This window comes from Apiospora aurea, assembly GCF_038362705.1.
Source record: "Apiospora aurea strain CBS 24483 chromosome Unknown utg000008l_segment0_segment0, whole genome shotgun sequence".
NCBI classification, from domain to species: Eukaryota; Fungi; Ascomycota; class Sordariomycetes; order Amphisphaeriales; family Apiosporaceae; genus Apiospora; species Apiospora aurea.
In genome coordinates this window covers 1,101,368-1,123,542 of record NW_027117395.1, presented here as the reverse complement: position 1 = coordinate 1,123,542, position 22,175 = coordinate 1,101,368, and the positions used below count along the sequence as shown (strand labels likewise).

At 52.7% G+C, this 22,175-nt stretch overlaps 6 protein-coding genes across 6 annotated transcripts; 2 read left to right on the top strand and 4 right to left on the bottom strand.

Annotated features, from left to right (window-relative positions):
• Window positions 1-35: 35 nt before the first annotated feature.
• On the bottom strand, window positions 36-1,088 carry PG986_011837 (uncharacterized protein; the record flags this gene model as incomplete). The annotated part of the gene is made up of 1 exon (XM_066848059.1): window positions 36-1,088. One exon carries the CDS (start codon window positions 1,086-1,088, stop codon window positions 36-38), a length of 1,053 nt encoding a protein of 350 aa, XP_066694755.1.
• A 1,680-nt stretch (window positions 1,089-2,768) lies between these two features.
• PG986_011836 (uncharacterized protein) lies at window positions 2,769-3,540 on the bottom strand (the record flags this gene model as incomplete). Its single annotated transcript, XM_066848058.1, has 3 exons — window positions 2,769-3,183; window positions 3,239-3,477; window positions 3,535-3,540. 3 exons carry the CDS (start codon window positions 3,538-3,540, stop codon window positions 2,769-2,771), a joined length of 660 nt encoding a protein of 219 aa, XP_066694754.1.
• A 545-nt stretch (window positions 3,541-4,085) lies between these two features.
• PG986_011835 (uncharacterized protein) lies at window positions 4,086-6,196 on the bottom strand (the record flags this gene model as incomplete). The annotated part of the gene is made up of 6 exons (XM_066848057.1): window positions 4,086-4,750; window positions 4,819-5,038; window positions 5,092-5,174; window positions 5,230-5,452; window positions 5,592-5,924; window positions 6,089-6,196. 6 exons carry the CDS (start codon window positions 6,194-6,196, stop codon window positions 4,086-4,088), a joined length of 1,632 nt encoding a protein of 543 aa, XP_066694753.1.
• A 2,572-nt stretch (window positions 6,197-8,768) lies between these two features.
• PG986_011834 (uncharacterized protein) lies at window positions 8,769-15,018 on the top strand (the record flags this gene model as incomplete). Its single annotated transcript, XM_066848056.1, has 2 exons — window positions 8,769-9,060; window positions 9,173-15,018. 2 exons carry the CDS (start codon window positions 8,769-8,771, stop codon window positions 15,016-15,018), a joined length of 6,138 nt encoding a protein of 2,045 aa, XP_066694752.1.
• A 773-nt stretch (window positions 15,019-15,791) lies between these two features.
• PG986_011833 (uncharacterized protein) lies at window positions 15,792-17,567 on the bottom strand (the record flags this gene model as incomplete). The annotated part of the gene is made up of 4 exons (XM_066848055.1): window positions 15,792-16,039; window positions 16,108-16,143; window positions 16,580-17,196; window positions 17,452-17,567. The coding sequence occupies 4 exons, from the start codon at window positions 17,565-17,567 to the stop codon at window positions 15,792-15,794; spliced, it is 1,017 nt and encodes a 338-aa protein (XP_066694751.1).
• A 443-nt stretch (window positions 17,568-18,010) lies between these two features.
• Window positions 18,011-20,076, top strand: PG986_011832 (kinase domain-containing protein; the record flags this gene model as incomplete). The annotated part of the gene is made up of 2 exons (XM_066848054.1): window positions 18,011-18,209; window positions 18,296-20,076. The coding sequence occupies 2 exons, from the start codon at window positions 18,011-18,013 to the stop codon at window positions 20,074-20,076; spliced, it is 1,980 nt and encodes a 659-aa protein (XP_066694750.1).
• Window positions 20,077-22,175: the final 2,099 nt, after the last annotated feature.

The following is a 22,175-nucleotide window of genomic DNA, read 5'->3' as shown; positions in this document are numbered from 1 at the left end:
CTTCTAATTCGATACATCTTAGCCTAGCCTGGCACCTATCGGTCACGGCCAAATGTCGCAGGGCCAGCGGGCTTGTTGTCCAGGATCTTCTCGATCTCATCCATGAGCTCGGGGGTCAGCTTCTCAGACAGCTGGAGGGACTTGCAGTTGTCCTCGATCTGCTCGACCTTGGTGGCGCCGAGGATGACGGTGCTGACGTTGGGGTTCTTGATGCACCAGGCAAGGGCGAGCTGGGAGGCGTTGCCGCCGAGCTTCTCAGCGATGGTGGTGAGCTTGCGGACCTTCTCGATCTTGGCCTTGCCCTCGGGCGACTGGAGCTCCTTGATGGTGTTCTCGAAGAAGGACTTGTTGGTGGCGAAGCGCGAGTCCTCGGGGATGCCGTCGTTGTACTTGCCGGTCAGCAGGCCGGAGGCCAGGGGCGACCAGATGGTGGTGCCGTACTGGAACTGCTGGAAGAGGGGCTTGTACTCGACCTCGAAGCGCTGGCGGTGGAAGGCGTTGTACTGGGGCTGCTCCACGACGGGGGCGATGAGGTTGTACTTCTCGGCGATCTGGGTGGCCTCCATGATCTGGGTGGCGGACCACTCGGAGGTGCCCCAGTAGTAGGCGAGGTTGAGGTTGCGGATGACCTGGGTGAAGCCCTCGACGATCTCGCGCATGGGGGTGGCGTAGTCCGGGCGGTGGGCGAAGACGATGTCGACGTAGGGCTGCTGCAGGCGCTCCAGGGAGCTCTTGAGGCCCTCGACGACGTGCTTGCGGCTGAGGCCGCGGGTGTTGGGCTCCTTCCGGCCCGTGCCGAAGAAGACCTTGGTGGTCAGGACGTACTCGTCGCGCGGCCAGCCGAGCTCCTTGAGGGCCGTGCCCATCTCGACCTCGGACTCGCCGTTGGCGTACGTCTCGGCCGTGTCGAAGGTGTTGATGCCGTGGTCCCAGGCCGTCTGCAGGCACTTCTTGACGATCTCGCCCTTCTGGGTGCCGCCGTACGTGAGCCAGCCGCCCAGGGACAGCACGCTCACCTTGAGGCCGGTGGGGCCCAGGTGGCGGAACTGCATGTCCTTGGGGTCGAACATGGACTTGACGGCGGGCATCTTGCTGGTGGTAGAGGTAGTAGTAGTGGTGATATGTCTGGTCAAGGTGGTGCTGAATGTGCGGATGGAATTGGGTGTGAGGAGACGACGATGCATCAACAAGATGGATAGATGACAAGTTGAATGAGAGTCTCGGCCAGGACGAGGTGGGTGAGGGGTTTCTCTGAGATATATATATACCTCTGAGTGTTTCCTACCTTGCACTGTTTACGTCTCGTCCTGTCTGCCTACCTACCTACCTACCTACCTACCTACATGCAACACAAACCCACATGGATACTCATGGATGTTTTGGATCTTATTGCCTCCTAACTGGATACGGCGTAGGCACGATGAGTGTCATGGCAAGTAGCAAACTGTCCTGTCCACACATCCTGGGCGAAGTGGGTAGCTTCTGCCGCATCGACGTACATGACAAATATACCCAGAGATTGAGTCGTGACGCAATCTGCAAGCATTTGCTGTTTCCCGATGGGAATTGCCTAGGTTAGGTACCACTTTACCTACGTCGCCAGTTTTTACCCCGCGCTGTTGTTCGATGTTGTCAGGAGCTATGGTGGGGCAGGCTCAATTGCGACTACCAAACTATCCCAGATCTGGCTTGGCTAGCAGTCGAGGTTCGATGTGTCTCTCTTACCATCCTCCATCGTCGGAGATAGTCTTTCCTCCCTCGCTGTTCTGTTGCCCCTGCGATGATAGGTCCGACGCTGACAAATCGTGATCCGCTGTATAGAAGTACGTTGCGTAGGATACAGATCGGCAGAGGTCTGTTTGACCTGCTTATGTTGGTGCCCGTGGTGACCCTCTCCTCTCCTGATGATCGGCGTTTACTTTGGACAAAGTTGTGTTCTAAAGTTAGGCACTGCAATGCCGGCTGTTGCAAACGCCAGCCGAGTCGCTAGGTGACCGTCAAATGCAATATCAACGTCACACTTCAACAGCTACACATCCTCCGGGAGTGACGACTCCGTTCGGCTATGATGGAACCGAGTGCAGCCAACAGTGAGGCAAGTACATCTGATAGTTACATAAGTAAGAGCCGCTGAAGCTTGGCTTAACCTGCATTTGCGGCACATTGGCGCGTTGTGTGACTTGTGTCCCCCCAAACTCCCGCCATGAGTGGCCAGTCAACCTCCATGGTACTTCCTTGCTGAAGACATACAGCGCTGTGGGGAAACAGGAGTTTGCGTTAATGTGGTGCGATGAACCCCTTAAAGCCGGTATTTCCGTTCGTATCTTATGTAAGGGAGGAGTGGTCGATACGCCGCAAAATCCATGCCGCCATTCTATGACAGTGGTAGAGATCATGCAACTTATGTGACTCACAGGGCCATGCATCTGTTGACAATAATCGAGAGTACCCACCAGTTATCGCCGACGACAAATATCATTCTCACAGTAACATGCTCTGATCAAGATGGGATTGGCATACTGGCGAAGTACATGCGCTAGAATGAATGACAGCCACGTGAGAATGCCCCTACGAATCTCGTCGCGGTATTTGAACGAAATCATCCTTACTGAGAGAAACCCACACGACACGACGAAGACAGAGGTGTCTCTTTTCCGGATCTGTTGTGAAATTGGTCTGTTTGCCTATCTAAAGATGACATGCATATTCCCGCGAGGACAACATACACACTGTTTGTCAAGCCCGTATCTCACACCCCAAAGATATAGCTAGTTCAATATCTTCCCTGGACGTTGGTGGCACGCACAGATGGGCGACGAACAGGACGCCACTTGCGGTCCCGTCATCTGGCCGTTCTGGTCACAGCCTACGCCTATGCCATGGCAGACGGCGATCTGGTCCTCGGAGTGGCAGGACAGATCGTAGAGAGCAGGGTCCTCCTCCACGCTTCTCTTCTTCTTCTTATCATCATCACCGTTCGAGGGAGTCTCCGGATGGGCCACACCGCGCTCGGCGGTGTGCGAGTTCTCCTTGCTGGCGGGGGTATCGCTTGACATCTCGCGATTGCCATTACTTGGCAGGGTCCAATCGGGTCCGGTCCATAAGGTACATTTGCAATCCTCGAGGCATTGCTGATCATCAGAGGTCAATCTGCCGGAAAAGCAGCGAGTGTTGTTGTAGTACCTTGAGATCACGTTAGTATGCATAAGTGAGTGATGGAGGTAGAGACCAAACTCACCAACACACGTAGGATCGGATGTAGGAACCGCCGCAGTCGACAATGTAATGGTCGTCGGGACCCATAGCGGCAAGTAGGGGATCGGTGGGAGTCGCAGGAGCAGCATCGCCGTCGTGGAGCTTGGCAGCCTCAGTGAGCATGGCCTTGACCTCGTGGAGGCTGGGCTGGGCTGCGGCGTCTGCGGTGGGCGTACCAGCCACCATCATGGCCAGCATGAGCAGGAGGGAGACGACAAGGATCTGTTCCCATGTTGTTAGATATAGCCAGTTGCTGGACATTCAAGAAGATGAACTAACCTTCATCTTGAGCAACGTGGGCTTGCGAGCTCGACTATGATGTGATTAAAGCGCGAAAGTGTGCCCGGAGTGCGATGCTCGCAGGCTGGGACTTAATTGAGAGAGTAGATGGGCAAGGAATGGGTGGACAAGGCAGGACAGGCAGGTGAAGCAAATTCGTGACTCAATCATCGAAGGGAGGTGTAGGTCATATGTACCAACTTTGACCATGTCGTGGTAACCCGATCCAATGTAGTACCATCCACCTCACTGAACTCATTAGAAGCAGGTAAGTACTTGCTTTATCTATCATACGAACTAGATTAAACACGAATGATAGGTGTGCATTCACGTAGCCTCAACTAGCAATGGGAAGACCAGGGGACGGGATGGTTGGCAGTGGAATAATCGGCTCAACTTGTCAGTCCTACCCTCCGAGGGAAATCGCCTGCGTTGTGCGCAATAGACATTAACAGTTTATTGGGGCTTATTAGTAACCACACCCGATTGCGATACAAAACCAGTAATCTTGCCGTAATGCATGCTGGTGTTTGGCATTACATGTCTTCGTCTTAGTAGTGATCACCTTCATGTCCACCCCCACCGTATCCACCATCCATCTCATGCACTGGCCCCGACTGCCACCCCATGTGTGGCTGATATGAGTATGTAGCTGCTGCGGTCTGTCCTAGTGCTGCGTGGTCCGCTCCCCCGTGGAAATGACCAGGTGCTTCGTGAACTGGTTGCCCATATGCTTCGGAGACATGGTTTCCATGAAGCTCTGGTTGTGGCCGTGGCACCGGTGTTGACGACAGTTCCGGCTTGGGCGGCCCGTGAGCAGATACTGGAGAGATGTTGTCTGCCCGCGAAGGCGACACCGGCTTCAATGAGCTGACACTGGGGCTCCCGGCGGCCGGCATAACAGCGAGCGCGGTGCTGTCGAGTTCTGGCTTCCCGGCGCCATCGTCTGGGCCAGTCGTGAGGTTCTGGGTGGCCTCTTCCTGATTTCCACCCTTGGCATGACGGCGCCGCCACATGAAGTAAAAGAGGACCGCACCAATGGCTCCCAGCCCGAGTACGACGCCGACCACAGCCCCAGCAATCACCGGCACGTTGGACTTGGTTACCTTGGACGCGTCTGCGCCGTTGCCGCTCGAGCTTCCGGAGCCTGCGTTAGCACCGTTGCCTCCGGTAGGCTGTGGGCCAGAGCCGCTTCCGTTACCGCTGCCAGTCCTGGCTGCAGGGGACGTTTGTTCGACTGCTCGGTTAGTTTATGGAAGTCTTCAATGGGTAGGGTCTGCCTACCTGACTCGGTAACACCGGCTGGTTTTGTCAATCCTTTTGCAGCACTGCAGTAGATGTCCCATACACTCAAGGCTGAACTAATGTCTGCTGATGCCGTCTTGTCGCAAGAGTACCTCACACCGCTCGTAATTACGGCTGATACCAGACCAGGCATGCCCTCCTTGATACATGCACAGGACGCCAACGCTTTGGGGCCTGGGGGACAGAGGTCATATGTTTGCTGGAATATCAGGTATCAGATTAGGACTTTGCATAGCTTAGATTCTGACTTACACTCAATACACCAGATGACAATGCTGATTGAGCGCATGGTGCGAGAGACCCGTATTCAGCCATTCCGGTCACATAATACGTCACTAAGACGAGCGTGAGTGTCTCATTCTGCTCTAGGATTGCGAAAGGGGCTCGTACTATCACCGGGAGGGTTTGTCGGGGTGGGAAACGAGGAGGTGCCGTTGTTAAGGCCGCAATATGCGGCAAACAAAGCTTGAGCTGACGATACATCGGCTGTGTGTGCTGAGCAAGACGACTTGGCCGACGTGTTGATGGCCTGGCTGACTCTCAGGGAATTTTGGTTCTTCTGGCAAACACAAGGGGCCAAAAGGCTCGCATCGGTAGGGCAAAGATCGTAGGTCTGTAGGTCGTTAGGCTTCGAAATCTTGCTTGGGTCTTATGCCACGAACCATGCTCCTTTTTAACAAGTCAGAAAACGGCACGGAACGGCGCGATGCGAAGATGGTATGGTGGGTGGTTCAGGTAAAGACCTACATAACATTGTATGACACTGCGGATGCAGCGCAAGGCGCAAGCTCGGCCCATTCTGGAAAGTCCATGATATATTGCGAGACCGTTTGCGTCGGCTTCGGGAACGGCGTGATCTTTGCCTGATTGCAGTAGCCGGCGTATACTTGCGAGGCGCTGGCTTGGTCATCTGTCGCAGTCGATCCGCAGCTGTAGCTTATGGATTTCGAGATGGCGGCCTGTAGTGACGAGGGATTGTTGCCCTTGGAACAAACGCAGGATTGCAAATCGGTAACGGCCTGCGGGCAGGAAGAGTAGGTCATCGCCATGACATTATAAGACAATGCCGAAGCAGCACAGGGCGCCTGTGCGTGTTAGTCCTATACCATGAGTATGACGGAGCCAGATGCATGATTTCAATGCCGGCGGAATACTGTTGCATGAGAGATGCTCTGGCGGTATCATGATAGAAGAATGCCAACGACTGGCGACCAACAAAAAAAAAAAAAAAAGAATGGCGGCAACTCACTAACTCCGTGAAGATCGTCAAGTCTGTCACATAGACGATGTCGGAAGCGACAGCCAGCGATCCACCCAACACCAGCCATGGTAACATTCTCCTACTAGTATCCCGCATATTTCGAAGTCTTCTACTACGCTCACCAAGAATGGTTATCACAGAATCGAGTGTCAACTCAAGGAGAGGTTGCGCAATGGTGGAAGCCCAACATGAAGCCTGGGGCGAAGAGGTTCACTTTTAGGCAGACAGAGGGACCCCGAAAGCGGGACATGGCTTGCAATTTCTCGAGGAGACGCCGCTCGAAGCGTGCGGCTCTTGGCATTTCCCTCGAATGATATCCCACAAACGATGCTGTGATATGTGCTGCCTGCCCCCCCTTAGCGCGTGGAGTCGTGAGTGAACCCCTGGCAGCTGAAAACAAAAAGCGCCCATCATCAAGCGGGAAGCCGGTCTTGCCCCATCTTGGCCAGACCAATCCTGGACACGCCAAAGCGAGGCGCCATGATATGCCTAAGCGAGCAGTTGAGCGCGATAAACAGATATGCCAATCCTCTGCAACGGGCTCTCAAGACATTGTGTACAAAGAGACCAAGCCGGGAATTGCCCACTTGTTCGATGGACAATCTGGAGACGTCTCGACGTCTTTGGACTACTATACGTTGGTGATATGGGGGATGTGGTCGACTGCGCTTTCTCCAGGAACGCGCCGGCCTGCCAAGACTTTAAGCGTAGCGTGCTGTGGCATTAGAGTTCGGGAACGGGCCAGTCGTTGTGAGCATGGTCGGGACACCACGATGTTTAAATATACCAACAGTGGGAGATTGTAGGGGACTCTAGAGCTAATTGCGATGGCGGCGCGTCGCGGCGGTATCGCTTGAAATACAGCCCGCAGGGATCTTGGGTGCAAAAACATGCATCATTACTTCGTGAAAGAAAGAAAAGAACCAGAGGTGACAGCATCTTCAAGTAAAACCCGTCTTTTCGTCGCATCTTTTGGGATGGAATGCCCCAATTGTCAAGACCGTGAACGACAGCGGAAGGATTCCGGACCGCAAGTATAATGCATAGAGCTATGACCTCCTCAATTTTGACTTGGTCGTCTTACGCTCTGGGAACACTACTTACCTATTCTCGAGGGAGGGTATACCTTTGGTTTTATTGACTGGATGACCCATTATTCGAATCCCCTGAATTGTTCTTTTCTTTTTCTACGGACTTGGAAAAGACCTTATACGTGAGACACCAATCCGACCCAAATATCTACAAGCGACTCTCAGGCATGGCATCGTCGTGGTGGTCTAAGCCGGCCTACCTCTGGCACGCCATCATCGAGACTCCAGCAGCACTCAGTTTCATCTTGAGCCCGAAGAAACAGTTGCCCGATTGTTCACCAGCAGCAGAGCTGATCCTGAGGCAGTATGGTGGTCTGTTGCTTTCCAGCGTGCTCTTGTCTGTCGTGATGCTGGTGTCTTCGCGGGGGCTTCGTCGATATAATGGTCTCTTTGCTGCGGCTCTCGGAAGTTACCATCTCTGGCCCGTCTATCGCGCTTACATGCGTCTCTCGTCTGACGTGGAGGGAGACATTGCCGCTCCGTCGATTCTGGGCGGACCAGCCGTGCATATAACGGCGCATTTGGTTGCGCTCGCATTGTTCTCGGTGGCAGCAATCTGTTGATGCGCGGTGCGCAGGCTTGGCGCCACGAGATGGCCGTAGATTCGGTCAAATTCAACTGTGGATTGAAAAATATGATAGAGACGTGTGCATTAGAGAGCCCCTTCATTGACCACTCTGTCAACGGGACTGAATACAATGTTATCCAGTAATAGCATCACATAGGAATCTACCACCGCTGTACAGATGGCATCTCAGCTAAATGTGTATCTTCTTTGATAAATTTGGCCAATGTTGCCTCCCCATAAACCTCGATTTATTCCTTTGGTTAGAGACAGTTCATCTCTTGGCCAACATTTCGAAGGATCTCTGCTCCAATATCCCTAAGGCAATAATTCCAGTGTGATGCTTCGGTAAGGAAGGAGTGAAAGTGACGTCTAGGCTGAAAAATTGGGGAGGCTGGAAACCATCCATCATTGAATCAACAAAAGTGGGCCTGGAGAACCAGCAACCAGCACATCACTCCAGGCGCTAGTTGGTTTAGGTTAGCAAGCTGGCCGTCAGTACGGAGTACTTAGCAGTCTGTACCTGTTCTGGAAGCTACAACATTGAACAGCCTTGCCTTGCCGTTACAGCAGCAGCAGTTCCCAGTCGCGCCTTCCCTTCCGAAAACAGAGCATCGAGTTGGAGCTCTAGCCAACCGTCAAAGGAAATTCTCATCTCTTTCGACTTTTGGCGACCTGCCATTTCCTTCGCATCCCACCACCTTTCAGTCGGCCAACCTCGATCCCGCCGTTTGTTCTGGTCGGCAGGTTCCAAGGTTTTTACGCGACTGCCATTCCTTTTACCCGGCTCTTTTCTTTTTGTTCTCGCGTGTCGCCGATTCTACGCCAGGGATAGCAAACCTTTTTTGTTTGCACTGCCGTGGGGTCTGCCACTCTTCCATCGCGACAAATCATTCCACGTTTCCATCACACATCCCCCAGTGGCAGTGGCATTTACTCGACCCGACCTTGTCACTCGATTTTCCGCATCGACTGCCCATGACACCAAGCTCGCCTGCTCGACATCGATAAGATGGCCGCCGCCGACGTCGATATCGGCTACCTGGCGGCCCATCTGGGCACGCCAGAGGACACTTTGATCTCCGTCACCACCAATCCGACCGCTGACCTCGTCAACGCCGTTTTGGCTGCCGTCATGACAAAGGCCCACGACTACGATGGCTTGTACTCCCAGAAGCTACAGCTGGAAGTGGAGCTCGAGACAAACGTACGAGGTGCCGAAGCGCAGCGCGATCGAAGCAATGAGACCGCCAAGAAGGCGCTCAAGGATGTTGAGGAGATGCGCCAGAAACTCAAGCAGGAGGGTAAGCTACATATCACACACAGAGTCAAACTGCTCGCATGTTCGCATTTGGGCCTCTACGTCCTATCGAACTTTTCCTTCACCGTCAATGTGGGAACTAACTGTTTTTCCAGAAACGACCCGGCAGAGCCTGGAGAACGAAATCCAATCTGTAAAGTCATCGAGCAGCACTTCAGCAGCCGAAGTTGAGACGTTGCGCGCCCGCATAAGCTCCCTTGAGCTCTCGAACCGTGATACTCTTGCCATTATCGAAACCAAGACCAAGGCAAACGACAGTCTGTCTGAGGAGCTTCAGGCACAACACCAGAAGAATTTGAAGCTTGCGCAAGAGGTTGCGACCTTGCAACAGTCCATCCAATCGGCCCAAGCTGCCGCTACTACCGTCAAATTCAGGGAACAGTCACTCCAACAACAGTTGGCAATGGCGCAAAGCAGTGCCGACTTCTACGAGACCGAGACTAAGAAGAAGCAGGAAGAGGCACTCAAGTACCGAAAGGAGAAGGGTGCACGCTTGAGCGAACTTCAGAATAAGGTCAACGACTTGACGGGCGAACTCGATGCCAAGACACGTACCGAGCAGCAACTCCGAAAACATCTAGAGCAGGCTCAGAACAAGACCGAGGAGGTTCTCTCCACCTTGCAGCGTGAGAGAGAAGCGTTTGCGCGCAAGGAACAGAGCTACAACCAAGACCTTGAATCCCGAGAACGACTTGTGCAGTTGAAGGATGAGCTTCTCCAGAGCCAGAAGAAACGATTATTGGAGGTGGAGTCGAGAGTTGACATGGTCAAGAAGGAGGGCGAAGATGCCGTCAGGAATGCTCATGCGCAGTTGGCGCAGGCTCAGCAGAACTACGACCAAGCTACCTCGGAGTTGGAAAGTCTGCAAGCTGAGATTGCACGACTTCAAGAGTCTGCGCGAGTAGCCACGTCCCCTCCGCCCCCCGGCTCGGCACCCCAGACCCCTCGACCTACGAACGGCTCCATGTTCGGACGTCCCAGCTCGCCATTTGGAACGCCTGGTTCTACCAGAAAATCCGCGACTTCGGCCACACAAGCGATTTCCGAAAACGCCACCCTGAGGAATCAACTGTCAAGTGTACGACTCGAGAACCAAAAGCTGCGCGAAGAGATTGACGATATGATGAACCAGCTGGAGGCCAAGATTCCTGAGATGGATGAACTGTCTTCTGAGAACATTCGTCTTCAAAAGGAGATCCAAAATATGTCTCACCTGTCCGACGAAAGTTTCAAGGAGCGAGACGTCGCGAAGAAGTCAGCCAAGAAAGCCGAGGTTGCCTTATCCAATGCCCAGGTCGAAGCAAACATTCTACGCAGTCAGCTGAGGGACCTCAGTGCCCAATTGCAGATGATGATCTTCAACTTGGAGCATCGCGACCAGGAATTGACCCTTGATGAGACACTGCAACTCCAACGTATCTCTCGCGCCGATGGATTCACAAATGACGAGATGTCTGATGTTGATACGCTAGTCACCGAGCGCTTGGTTGTATTCCGTGACGTGAAGGATCTGCAAGAGAAGAACCAGGAGCTTCTCAAGATCATCCACCAGCTGTCCGAGGAGATGAAGAACGACGCGGAGGCCTCGGAAAAGCAGCAGGCTATTGAGGATCGCAACGAGAATGTGCGGTTGAAGGAACAGATCAAGGAGTTTGAAGACCGTCTAAGGACTTTTGCTGCCAGAACCAAGAGCATCATGACGGAGCGTGATATGTTCCGTCGTATGGTTGAGGAGCGCGTATCGGCCGAGGAGATGTCTTCTGCTTTGGGTAGAGACAGCAACGTGCTGGCGAGCATTGAACAGAATTCCGTCGCCGGCGAAGATACCTCTGATTACACGACTCTGCTCAGAGACCTTCAACAAAACTTCGATGCTTATCGCAATGAGCAGAAAACGGACCGAGAAACGTTGAACAGGCAACTCAGCGAGCTCTCTACTATCAAGAACAATCTACAGCTTGAGATTGCCAAGACCAACAGCCAGCTTTCTCTCTCCCAGGAACGGTTCAACATGCTACAAAGCAATTTCGAGTCAGCCCAGAGCGAGAACAAGGAATTGCAGAAGAGGATTCAGACTCAAAGTGAGTCGGCCGCCCGGCAGGATACACGGACTCAGCAAGCCATCGAGGAGCTGGTAGAAACCAAGGGCCAACTGGAAAGCACTCGTAAGGAGATTGCAAACCTACGGATGGAGAAGAACATGTATCAAGAGATGGAAAAGCGACTCACCAAGACCAACGAAGGCCTCAACGAAGAGAAGGCACGCCTCAATGCCTTACTTGCAACACACGAAAACCTCAGGAATGAGCGCGACATAAGCGAGGCGGAACTCAAGCGTCGCTCCCAGTCCGAGATCGAAGCTCTGCAGGCTGAACTAAGCTCTGTCAGAAAGAAGTTGAACGACGAGCAGGAGGAGAACAGGAAGCTACAACAGCGCAAAGAATACGACACGCAGCAACTCCAGAAGCGCATCGATGAGCTTTCTGCGAACCTCAGCAAGATCCGTGAAGAGCTTGTTGCCACCAAGACCATGAAAGACAACCTTCAGGTGCGCAACGACGAATTGACCATCCAACTGAACAGTGCCGCCGAGAAGGCCGAGCGACTTCAACCTCGTCCCACCCCCAGACCGGGTACTGCCGTCGCCGGTATGGACCAGACCGGTGGTCTAGACGCAGATGAGCGCATCCAGGAACTTATCCATGAGGCTGCTGACCTCAAACGCGACCTTGAGTTAACCAAATCTCAGCTGGAGAACGCCAGAACCCAGAATGACGAATACAGGGAACTCACTGAAGCTATCGAGGAGGATCTACGGACCATAACGAGCAGCCAGGACGAATACGCTGCGAATATGGATGCACAGCTGGCCGCGAAGGATGGGTCCATCAAGGAGCTCCAGCAACGTGTAGAGGAGATCTCCGCTGAGCTTGCTAGATCCAACAACGAGTTATCCACTCTTCGCGACTCACAGAACGAAGTGGCTCAACGCTTCCAAGACGAGAAAGCTATCTTGGATGAAGAGATCAAGCGCCTTAAGGATCAAGAGGTCAACTACAGCGAGACTGCCCGTTATCACCAAGAGGATCTGCGAACCCAGGCGGAGATTGCCAGTAACGCTCAACACGCTTATGAGAATGAAGTCACCAAGCATGGAGAAACAGCCAAGTCTCTATCTACGACACGTGAGCAATACAACCAGCTCAAGACCGAAGTAGCCACTCTGAGAGTCGAAGCAGAGTCGGCTCGCGCAACTCTTTTGCAGAATGAGAGCTCTTGGGAGGATCGTCGCAAGAGGATGGAGCAGGAGCTTTCTGAGCTGCGAACTAGACATGAAGGCGCGGATGCACAGAACAAACTTCTGCATCAGCAGCTTGACAGTGTTTCTTCTCAGGTTGCGGCATTGCAACAAAACCGTGCAGCTATGGGCGACTCACTGGAGGCCATGGATGCGCAGCCGTCTTCAACCTCCGAGAGTCAACTACGCGAGCTTGCCAGCTATCTTCGCCGTGAGAAGGATATCCTTGAGGTTCAATACGATCTCAAGCTGAGCGAGGCCAAGCGTCTGCAAGAACAGCTGGACTACACCCAGTCGCAGCTTGATGAGACTCGCTTGAAGCTTGATCAAGAGCGACACGCCAATTCTGATAGTCAACGCGCGTCCATGTCCCACAAGGATCTGATGAACAAGCTTGAAGAGCTTAACGTCTACCGGGAAAGCAATGCCGTTCTAAGGGAGCAAACCCGCAAGGCTGAGGAACAGCTCTCAACAAAATCGACAGTGATTGCTGAATTGGAATCCAAGATCCAACCGCTGGAAGCCATGATTGAGGAATTGCAAAGCCAGCAGGCCTTCAAGGAAGCCGAGGTCAAACAACTTCATGAAGACCGTGACCGATGGCAGAAGCGAACTGAGGATATCTTGGCCAAACATGGACGTACCGATCCTGCGGAAGTCGAGGAACTCAAACAGTCTGTCGCCGCTTTGGAAACAGAAAAGACTTCGCTGCAAGAAGCTGAATCCAAACTCAAGGAGAGAGTGCAGGAGCTGGAGAAGGAGGTGGAGGAAAATGAAACCAAGCTCAGAGATAGGCTGGCACAGCAGAAAGAGAGCTTCACAAACCAGTTCAAGCAGAGGCTAAGTCAGGCGAGGCAGGCACAGACTGATGCAGTCAATGAGAAGACAGCCATCATGTCCGAGCGAGATAACCTTCAGAACCAACTCCAGGATGCCAATACCCAGCTGGCATCGACACGGGAAGAGCTGGAATCTGAGAAGAAGGAACGCCTGGCTGCCGCAGAGCAAATCAAGAGCTTCCAGTCGCAGGTACAGTCGCTGCAGGAAGAGGCGTCGCGAAGCAAGGATCCGGCACCACCAGTTGCCAATGACGCACCTCCTGCTGTAGAAGAGGGCGTTGCTGCAAGCACCGAGAATGCGTCGGAACTTGAGAAGCAACTCACTGAAGCCAGGTCTGAGCTTGAGAGTGTTAGCACTCAAAAAGCCTCCATCGAGCAAGAGCTTGAAGCACTCCGGAGCCAGCTCGAGGCTACTATTTACGAGAGAGACCAAGCATTGGCTCAAGCTCAAGCTGGTACATCCGATGCTGATGTCAACATGGAGAACGGTACTACTCCTTCCGTTCCTCTGACTGACGCTGAGCGGCAAGCACTCGAGAAGAAGATTGCAGATGCGGAAGCAAAGGCAGCTGAGCTCGAGGCCAAGGCTCGCGAACTGGAGGAGAACGAGCAGGCCCGACTTCATCAGCGCAGTGAGAAGATGAAGTCTCAGTTGAACGCCAAGCTGAAGGAGAAGGCCGCTCAGATGGACGCAGAAAGGGAAGAGTTCAAGCAGGAGAAAGACAAGCTGCAGGAGCAATTCAAGTTGCAACTGGAACAGGAAAGAAAGATCTGGGAGGTTGAGCAAGGTTCGGCTCCAGCTGATACAAAGCCGCCTGCAACACCATCGAAGGCGCCTGTGCCAAGCACTCCCAGCGGAACGCCGGCGATACCCACCAACCTCGAGAACGAAGCAGAAGTTAGGGATTTCATTGCCAAGAACCCGACAGTGAAGTCCATCTTGGCGAACAACATCAAGTCGAAGATCGCCCTGGAGACGAAGAAGTTGAAGGATGAATGCGAGCAGTTGCACGTGTCGAAGGCCGAAGTTGACGCTAAGATTGCCCAGGCCAGGGAACAAGCACAGAAGCTGATGCAGTCAAAGGCCACTTTACAAGTGAATATGGCTGACAACAAAGCTCGGGCTGCCACCGCCAAGCTGTCCGTGGTGGAGACAGCCGCCAAGGAGACACCTCAACGCCCAGTCGTCGAGGTCTGGAATATTGCCAAGGATACAAAGGCACCTCCGCCTGCGCCTAAGCTTCCGACACCGGGCACTGCAGCCCCTGCAGCCCCTGCAGCATCGACGTTGCCATCGGCACCAAAGGCTCCATCAGGTAAGTCGAGAGCGCAATCAGGAAGTTTCTCGATAATTACTAACATGAATACAGCACCTGAATCAGCCCCCAATGGTGCGCCATCTCAGGCCGCTAAGCCTGCTGCTGCTGGTTCATCTTTGCCGAAGCTTGCTCCGGCCCCCGTCAACCCCTTCGCGCCTGCGAACGCGTCTAACCCCAGCACCACGCAGCCGCAACCATCTTCGTTGCCGCAGCCCCCGCCAGCACAAGCGAAGAGCAATATCCCCGCTCCCGGCGTTCAAACTAGGAGTGGGCTCCGACAGCCGAGCGGACCCTACCAAGTACCTCGGGGCGGCGGCGCTGCTAGAGGCGGCCGCGGTGGGGCCCGTGGTGGAATGCAGGGTAGAGCAAGCTTGAATGCTGCTGCCAGCGATTTCCAGCCTGGTAACAAGAGGCCTCGTGGAGAGTCGGACGCAGCCGCTGCTGGTGCCAAGCGGCAGAGGGGTGGCGGACCTGCCGGTCAATAGAGCTCCCGGCCCCGTGGCCACTCACATGCCAGCTCGTTCGCTAATAGACTGAGACGTAATTCGAGAGGCCAGTAGGGGAGACTGGCTTTGGAGAGGGGGGAGGAAATGTATACACTATTATGTACCATGACGGTTGACAAGAAAAATTCCCGGGTTGATTTACTTGTTTCTGTTGAGACATGAAGAAGGCGGTCAAGTCTAATTAAGAATGGCGAGCAAGTACGGAGCTTGCCATGTGCGATAGGGTGTTCAGGTTGATATTTGCTTGCATGCAGCACTCACTGCGGTAGAAGTGTTGACAAAAATAAAAGGTTCCTTTGTTGTACAGTCTAATAACCCCTGAGCTTTTGACACTTGCTTTGATGTCCGTTTACCTGCCTCCCCTGTCTTCTAGTAATTTAGCCGCATTGCCTTGGTGTTGCTGCTACTGGTCAGGACTGTCCAGGTCATCTTGGCAGCAGCCGCCATGCCGCTGCTCGTCTCCAGGTCGCCCCCTCATCGGTGTATGCTCAAACCCGTGGTATAGCGCCGCCAAAAGCGATACTATTCGCAATGGGACTTTGTTGAATGTTACGATCACCGCCAACAGGAACGCCATGCCAAGGACTTGTACCTCAATTGGCAGGGCTAGCCTCGCCCAGCGAACTGCTACGATGGTTTTGTAGGCAACTGTCATCCCAATGGCCGCCTCAGTTGACTTGGTGGTGTTTACTTGGTTCAGGGGGCAGCCGTTGGTTCCATGATGTGCGCGAGGGATCGCGATCGGACGCGTTTCAGGGTCTCCTCAACGAATTCCACGGGGTTAAGTATGTCGGTTCGGTCACTTTCTCGTTTATGGCGTTGGGGTAGCCCCAACCCGGCCACTTGTCCCCGATGTGGCTTAAAGTGTACACACCACTGAGCTGTACGGCGATGTCTTCCGGCAGCGGCCACGAGTTGTTGGCGCAGAACGTCATGGTAACGAGATACAGGAGGAAGGATACGTTGCCATCAGATATGCAGAGCTGCTCCTCGATGCGGGCTACATTGCCTTACTTGTTCGGCGTCCAACACCAGGATTCACTGCTGCCTCATCCCGATAGAACGTACCATACTCCAATGATACACCCTCAGTAAATATGTTCCCTGGGCCAATTAGCATATTATATGTCTTTTTACACGTAGAAAATCAAAATGACACAGTTAGCTGGCTCAATCGATAGCCCCCCTGGCGCTGGTAAACCATGCCCGGTATATCATTGTGGTGGTCAAGTGGTCTCAAAAGCACATTGGTTCAAATCTGTGTCTTTCTCATCTTAGTCAATGCTAAAAGATCGCTCTAGAGCTTATGTTCTGTGGTCTATATTTATTATACGCTTATATATACCCAATTATGTACGTTGTGATTCATGTCTGAACCCCCCTATTTACACCCTGTGTTCGACCTTCTATCTTTTTACAATCAGATATTTGATATCATGTGGGCAGGGCTCATATGGACACCAGTGGTCCACGCTGACCAGCTCGATGTGTGGGCAAGGGCAATAGTGGTCGTCTCCAAGTTCCACATCCCTGTGCTCACAAGGGCAGTAATGGTCCATCAAAAACTCCTCTTGCCAACGGGGACGCCCGTAAGAAGTCTGGCCATGTCTCGAGTCCCCAGTAGTGTGCTGCGGTCTGGCACCCTCCTCAGGTCCATGTTCGTGGCGGCTCTCGACCTGCTTCCAGAGCTCGAGTACACGCCCATCGCCATCACAGACGTACTTCCTAGACCCCATATCCATGAGCCCTGTTGGTGTGCCTGTGGCATCAGCCGTTACGTAGATGTGACCATGCACGACTACATGAGTTTCGCTGGTGCCAAAAGCTACCGTGATGTGGTTGTCCTTTCTGACGAATTTCCACCCAGTGAAAGCGCCGTTCTCGTTGTAGACCGGTATCCGATTGCCAAACTTATCGTATTCGTAGCCATAGTTGTGAACTACAGACCTAATCCAGGCGTGAGTTGCACCTACCTTGACTGCAACTCTCTGGACAATGTCTTCTGTTGCTGCCTTTGGTCCTATGCCCCCTCTGGGTAGATCAGACACCCAAGTTGCCACAGGGTCAGCCAGCTGCCCTGAGCCTACTCTCACAATCTTCCCCGTCGGCTTATATCTAAGCGGCCCGCCAGCGGGCAAGGGCATGCCAATGTTCCACCTGTGGTCATGTGCAGCCGTAGTGTCGTATTGAGCCATGATATCTAGTAAATAGTATGTTCGAAAAGAAAATATGTAATTCGGGGTTCGGTTGTTTAGTTGGTGTGTGTTCTCGTCCAATCTTTGATGTCTGCCGAACTATACTGCATCTAAGGCAGGGCAGATCACAATCATATTATAGGCATGGCCACGATGGGTGTGGTTCTTTGTGTCCAGTCCTTAGCAGAGATGCTACTTTGTCCTTGCCTATATTTACTTTTGTCCACTGGACAGAGACCAGATCTTGTGCCATACGTTGTGCTGCATAGGAACAAAGAGAAGCCATGTCAAGGATCTGAGAATGGTTGAGGAGATCTGGCTGGTAGGAACCATGGTGTATCATTCAAATTACAGATGAAACTGGCGGGTTAAGGCTTGGCCAGATTGTCTCCCAAACGGATGGAACCGGATGCGGACAAAGACATGGGGACCAAGCGTGAGGCTTTTCTTTGTCTCCTTTGACATTAGGACAATCTAAGTGCTAATTATATTTCAAAGAAAGTAGTCCAGCGACCTTTCCACTCCGAATTATTCCAATGACACCGAGAAAGGTGTTGTTTGTGAGTTTTGGTTGTTTTGCTTGCCGTGATTTGCCCGCAATACCCAGATGAACTTGCTTAAGTCTATTGAGAATAAAACTCCCTGCACTCGTTGGTGTACCTTCCTATGACTCTTCGGAGCTGTATTTCGAAGCCACACACATAATATGGATCATCGCCGCCATTCTTCAACGCCGGGAAGAAACAGGAGGCAGCGCCAAAGCCATCAACGACGCAATGGCCGCCAAGAGAACAGAAGCAGGGGTGTTAATCCTCGGGATGAAAGGGCCCACAGCAATAGGTACCGAAACGATCCATACCGCTATGATAGATATCGAGACGAAAGACGGCCAAGCAATGGACGCAGATTCAGATCAAGTCAATCACAAGAACGGAGAGAGAACGTCTGCAGGCGTGAAAGCTGCCGAAGCTTCTGGTACGGTTATTTCCGGCGCCACTTTAGAAGATCCGACGACGTGAGGAACCGTGACGAGGAAACTCGGGAAGACAGACACCGTGCAGGCACAGGGGAAAGCTCAGGCCGAGACGGAAGCTCATCGCCACGCCGCTCTGAATTCGACGGCGAAGACTTGGTGTATCGGCAAATTCCCGGAGAAGAACTAGAACACGAGGATAAAGAGCAATATAGGCCTGGTGGGTTCCACCCCATCATGCCTGGTGATCGACTTGGTCACCAAGGCCGATACAAGATCGTCGACAAGCTTGGATGGGGCTACGGATCAACCGTGTGGTTATGCAAAGACTCAGAGATCGCCTCATGGCGGGCAGTCAAAGTGCTGCAAGCCAGAGATTCAAACGAAGAAAACCAGGAATTCAAAATCTTCAAGGCGTTGGAGCACGTGGACCGTGAGGAGCTGGAGCATAACAATATTGGGTTGCCGGAAACCTACTTCTGGCAGGATGGGCCAAACGGAAGGCATCTTTGCTTCGTCTCCAAGCTCGTGGCCGCAATGGACTCGCGGCCTCCCCCAGGTTACGGGCTCCATAGTCCTACTCTGCTGGTCGACCTGTGCTTTCAACTGGCTGTAGCCGTGAAATACCTGCACGACAAAGGAATTTGCCATGGGGATATTAGAACTCAGAATATCGGACTGCGCCTGGATGACGCCGTCGAGAAAATGAGTCAGCATGAGCTACAACAGCATATTGGGGACCCTTTGAGACATTCTGAAGTGGAGAGACTGTCTGGCCGACCAGCATATCCTCACGCCCCTGGCGTATTGTTTCAAAGAGGCTCCCTCATGCAACTGGAACCGAATTACAGAACTGGGAAACTCGTCTTAATAGACTTTGGCTTATCTTACGAGACTGCCAAACTGCCGCCTGAGCAGATGTCCTACCGATCCAACGCAGCCCCTGAGCTGCTATTCAAGCGCTCCCCGAGAGGACCAGCGACCGACCTCTGGGCTCTTGCCTGCGTCTTTGTACAGCTGCGGACACCATACGCTCTTGTCTCGGAGTATGACACATGGGTTCGAGTCCTGCAAGGAATGGAGTGGTGCTGGGGGCCGCTGCCAGAGATGTACAGAAGTGATGTGTCTGCGAAGCTGGAGGGGTTCGATGAGTACTTTGTTGATAACGAGCGCGAAACGCCCTGGAAGCCAGGTGATCCTCTGTCGATACCCATATCGCTCGAAACCCACCGGCGGACCAAGGCCGACGACTCCGACCAGACGAAATCGATGCGACATTTCCTCAACCAAGCGGAACAGAATTTTAAATGTCACCTTACGAAGGAACTGATACCTCAAGAGTTCATGTTTTATAATGGGACTAGCGATGGATACAGTTCGGATGAGGACGAGGGCTCGATCCAGCATAGAAAGGGGAAGACCTCCACATCCTCTCGTACCACGACATTGCCTGAGCACCGTGGGGATAAGCCTGCCACCCCAGTAGCTACAGAGACTACCGAAAAAGAGCCCGGGAGTGAAAAACCTGCCACGGACCAGGTGTTGAGGGCAGATATACTACGCGCCATAGCCAGAGGGCGGCCTTATAAGAGGGGCGACTTTCCCGATTCTTCCAACCCGTGCATCTGCGACTGGGACGATGCTCGCGGTGGACGTTGCATTCGTGTCGCTGAGGAGTGTACGGCTGAGCAGCATTGGTACGGCGACCCAGACCGTATAGTCGTATGGCAGATCTGCAAGAACGAACAGAGAGTGTTAGGGGACCTGCTCGAAGGCATTTTTAAGTACGATCCCAACGAGCGTCTGACCACAGAACAGGTGATCAATCACCGCTGGTTTAAGCAGAGACGAGAGGCACTCAAAGACTAGCACTTGTAAAAGGGTTTTGCTATCCCCGAACCTTGGACGAGCGACAAAAAGGGGGAACATACGATTAAGTGGTTTTTGACCAGCTACCTTCATCCTGAGAATATCGAGCTGGTATACACTAAGCCCACAATAGCCAAATCACTTGGATGTACTTCAGATGTAAACTCCCATAGATGAATAATAGCCGGATTTGCAAGACTAATAGACTTAAAACAATATGACCAATGCACCCTATGGGGCTGCCAATGACGTGGATTGAGTACAAATCTATGTTGGAATGCACTAATACACGCAAGAATCATATGACTCCAATCGTTGGTTTTGATGATGTAGTCTTACGTGGCCCATTCCAGAGGAGGGCATCGCCAAGCCTGTTGTTTTGGTGATTTTTCCTCGTCCAACTGCCAGGGTTCCTACGAATAGCACGTAGACCAGACATTTCTGTGACATTATTGAGCTGTAAATTGTGCCAGTTGTGCAGAATGTGCAAGATGGCATATGTTTATATCGACCATGGCCCACAGAGGTTGGAATTTCCAGCTTCCCTCTTTAAATTCCTAATCGCCAGCACCTTAAAACATCCTTACTGTGTACGGTTATATGATCAGAAACCACTCAAATCGACTATATTTAGCTTGAATGCCCACGATGGACATGAAGCTCTCGCTCTTTACCATTGTCGCCGCTTGGTTTGCTACGGCCTATTCCATGGCAATCCCTACTGATCCCATGCCTGGCGAACTCGTACGTGTGAGTTTATCAGAGCCTTCATTGCCCCTATTTCGCAGATCTCTCTCACGCAATGTACAAAATTCTAGCTTTGCTAAACTACTCTGAGGCGCCAATGGACGGTTGCATTCCTGATGGTGAGCCCTGCGGGCCGAACGCTCATTGTTGCGTCGCGGGACACTCATGCATCGGTTGGCGCGCGACAGGGTTTGGGAAATGCGCTACTCCGCAATGAATATTTCTCGGCATGATCAGAGGAACACTTATTACTGACGGGGGCGTTATTTGATTCGAAGGGTACTGCAGCAATATGCGAGTTATTAGATATCAGCCCCTATTGTGTTTACCAATTGGACATTGTACCTCCCAAAACCCCTGAATTTTGAATAGAGGCATAACACACCCTGTGCCCCTGATTACAGGAGTACCGACGATCTCTGTTAATGCGTAGCCCACGAATAAGACTAGAGAGTGACTTAAAGGTTGTCAAGCCCGGTGCGTACTCAGCTAAACCACACAAAAAGTAGCAGACTGAAATCACCACCGACTACCCCTTAACACTCCGCCAAAAGACCAGCGGGTTTGACTTGCAGCTTCTAATGTATCAGAGTACCCTTCTTCTGTCACCTCCTAGAGAGAGATTTCCCCTTCCTTCCCGTCTCATACGCACTACTCTGAGCACCAGTTGTCTCTTCCTCTGTATGCAATCTGTCGTCCTCCTCGGTTTCATTCTTTGGCGAGCCCTGACCGCCTTCCTTCTCCTCACACATCTTGCATGTTTCGACTGATATATCCGTACCAATCTTCTTTTCTGTCGAATTTGTATCCAGTTGCCGGCCCCCTCGGCCTTCATTCTTACAATTCTTGGCCACTGACTCCCTCTTGACTTCCACGACATATAAACGATCGTCGTCCTCCTCCTGAGCTTCCCCCTTTTCACTTCGCATGAAGTAGCCATCGAGCCAATATTTTCTCCCATTGCATGCACGCTGTACCCTTCCTGCTCCTCCACTTTGACATAGGTGGCACGATCCGTGTCATCAGCAACCGTCTGGCGGGGTTCCCTCCTGGCCAACGAAGCTGAATGATGCTCCCATAGATTCCGAGCAGTCACTTCCTTGCCCGCTTGCTTCAAATATTGCCTCCACTCCAACTTCAAAGACCCGCTCGAGTCATATGGCACGACTTTGCTCATGAATCCTGCCCAGAGGCCCAACACCAGGATCGCCCTCTCGCTGCTGATTTCAAACCACTCTTGATGTTCCTTCCCTCCACATTTGGGACCCGTGCACGGCCTCTCTTTCCGCCACTCTTCTATGAGCTCGTAGTGTGTAAGCGTCTCGACCCGTTGGGCACGGGGGACATTGTCC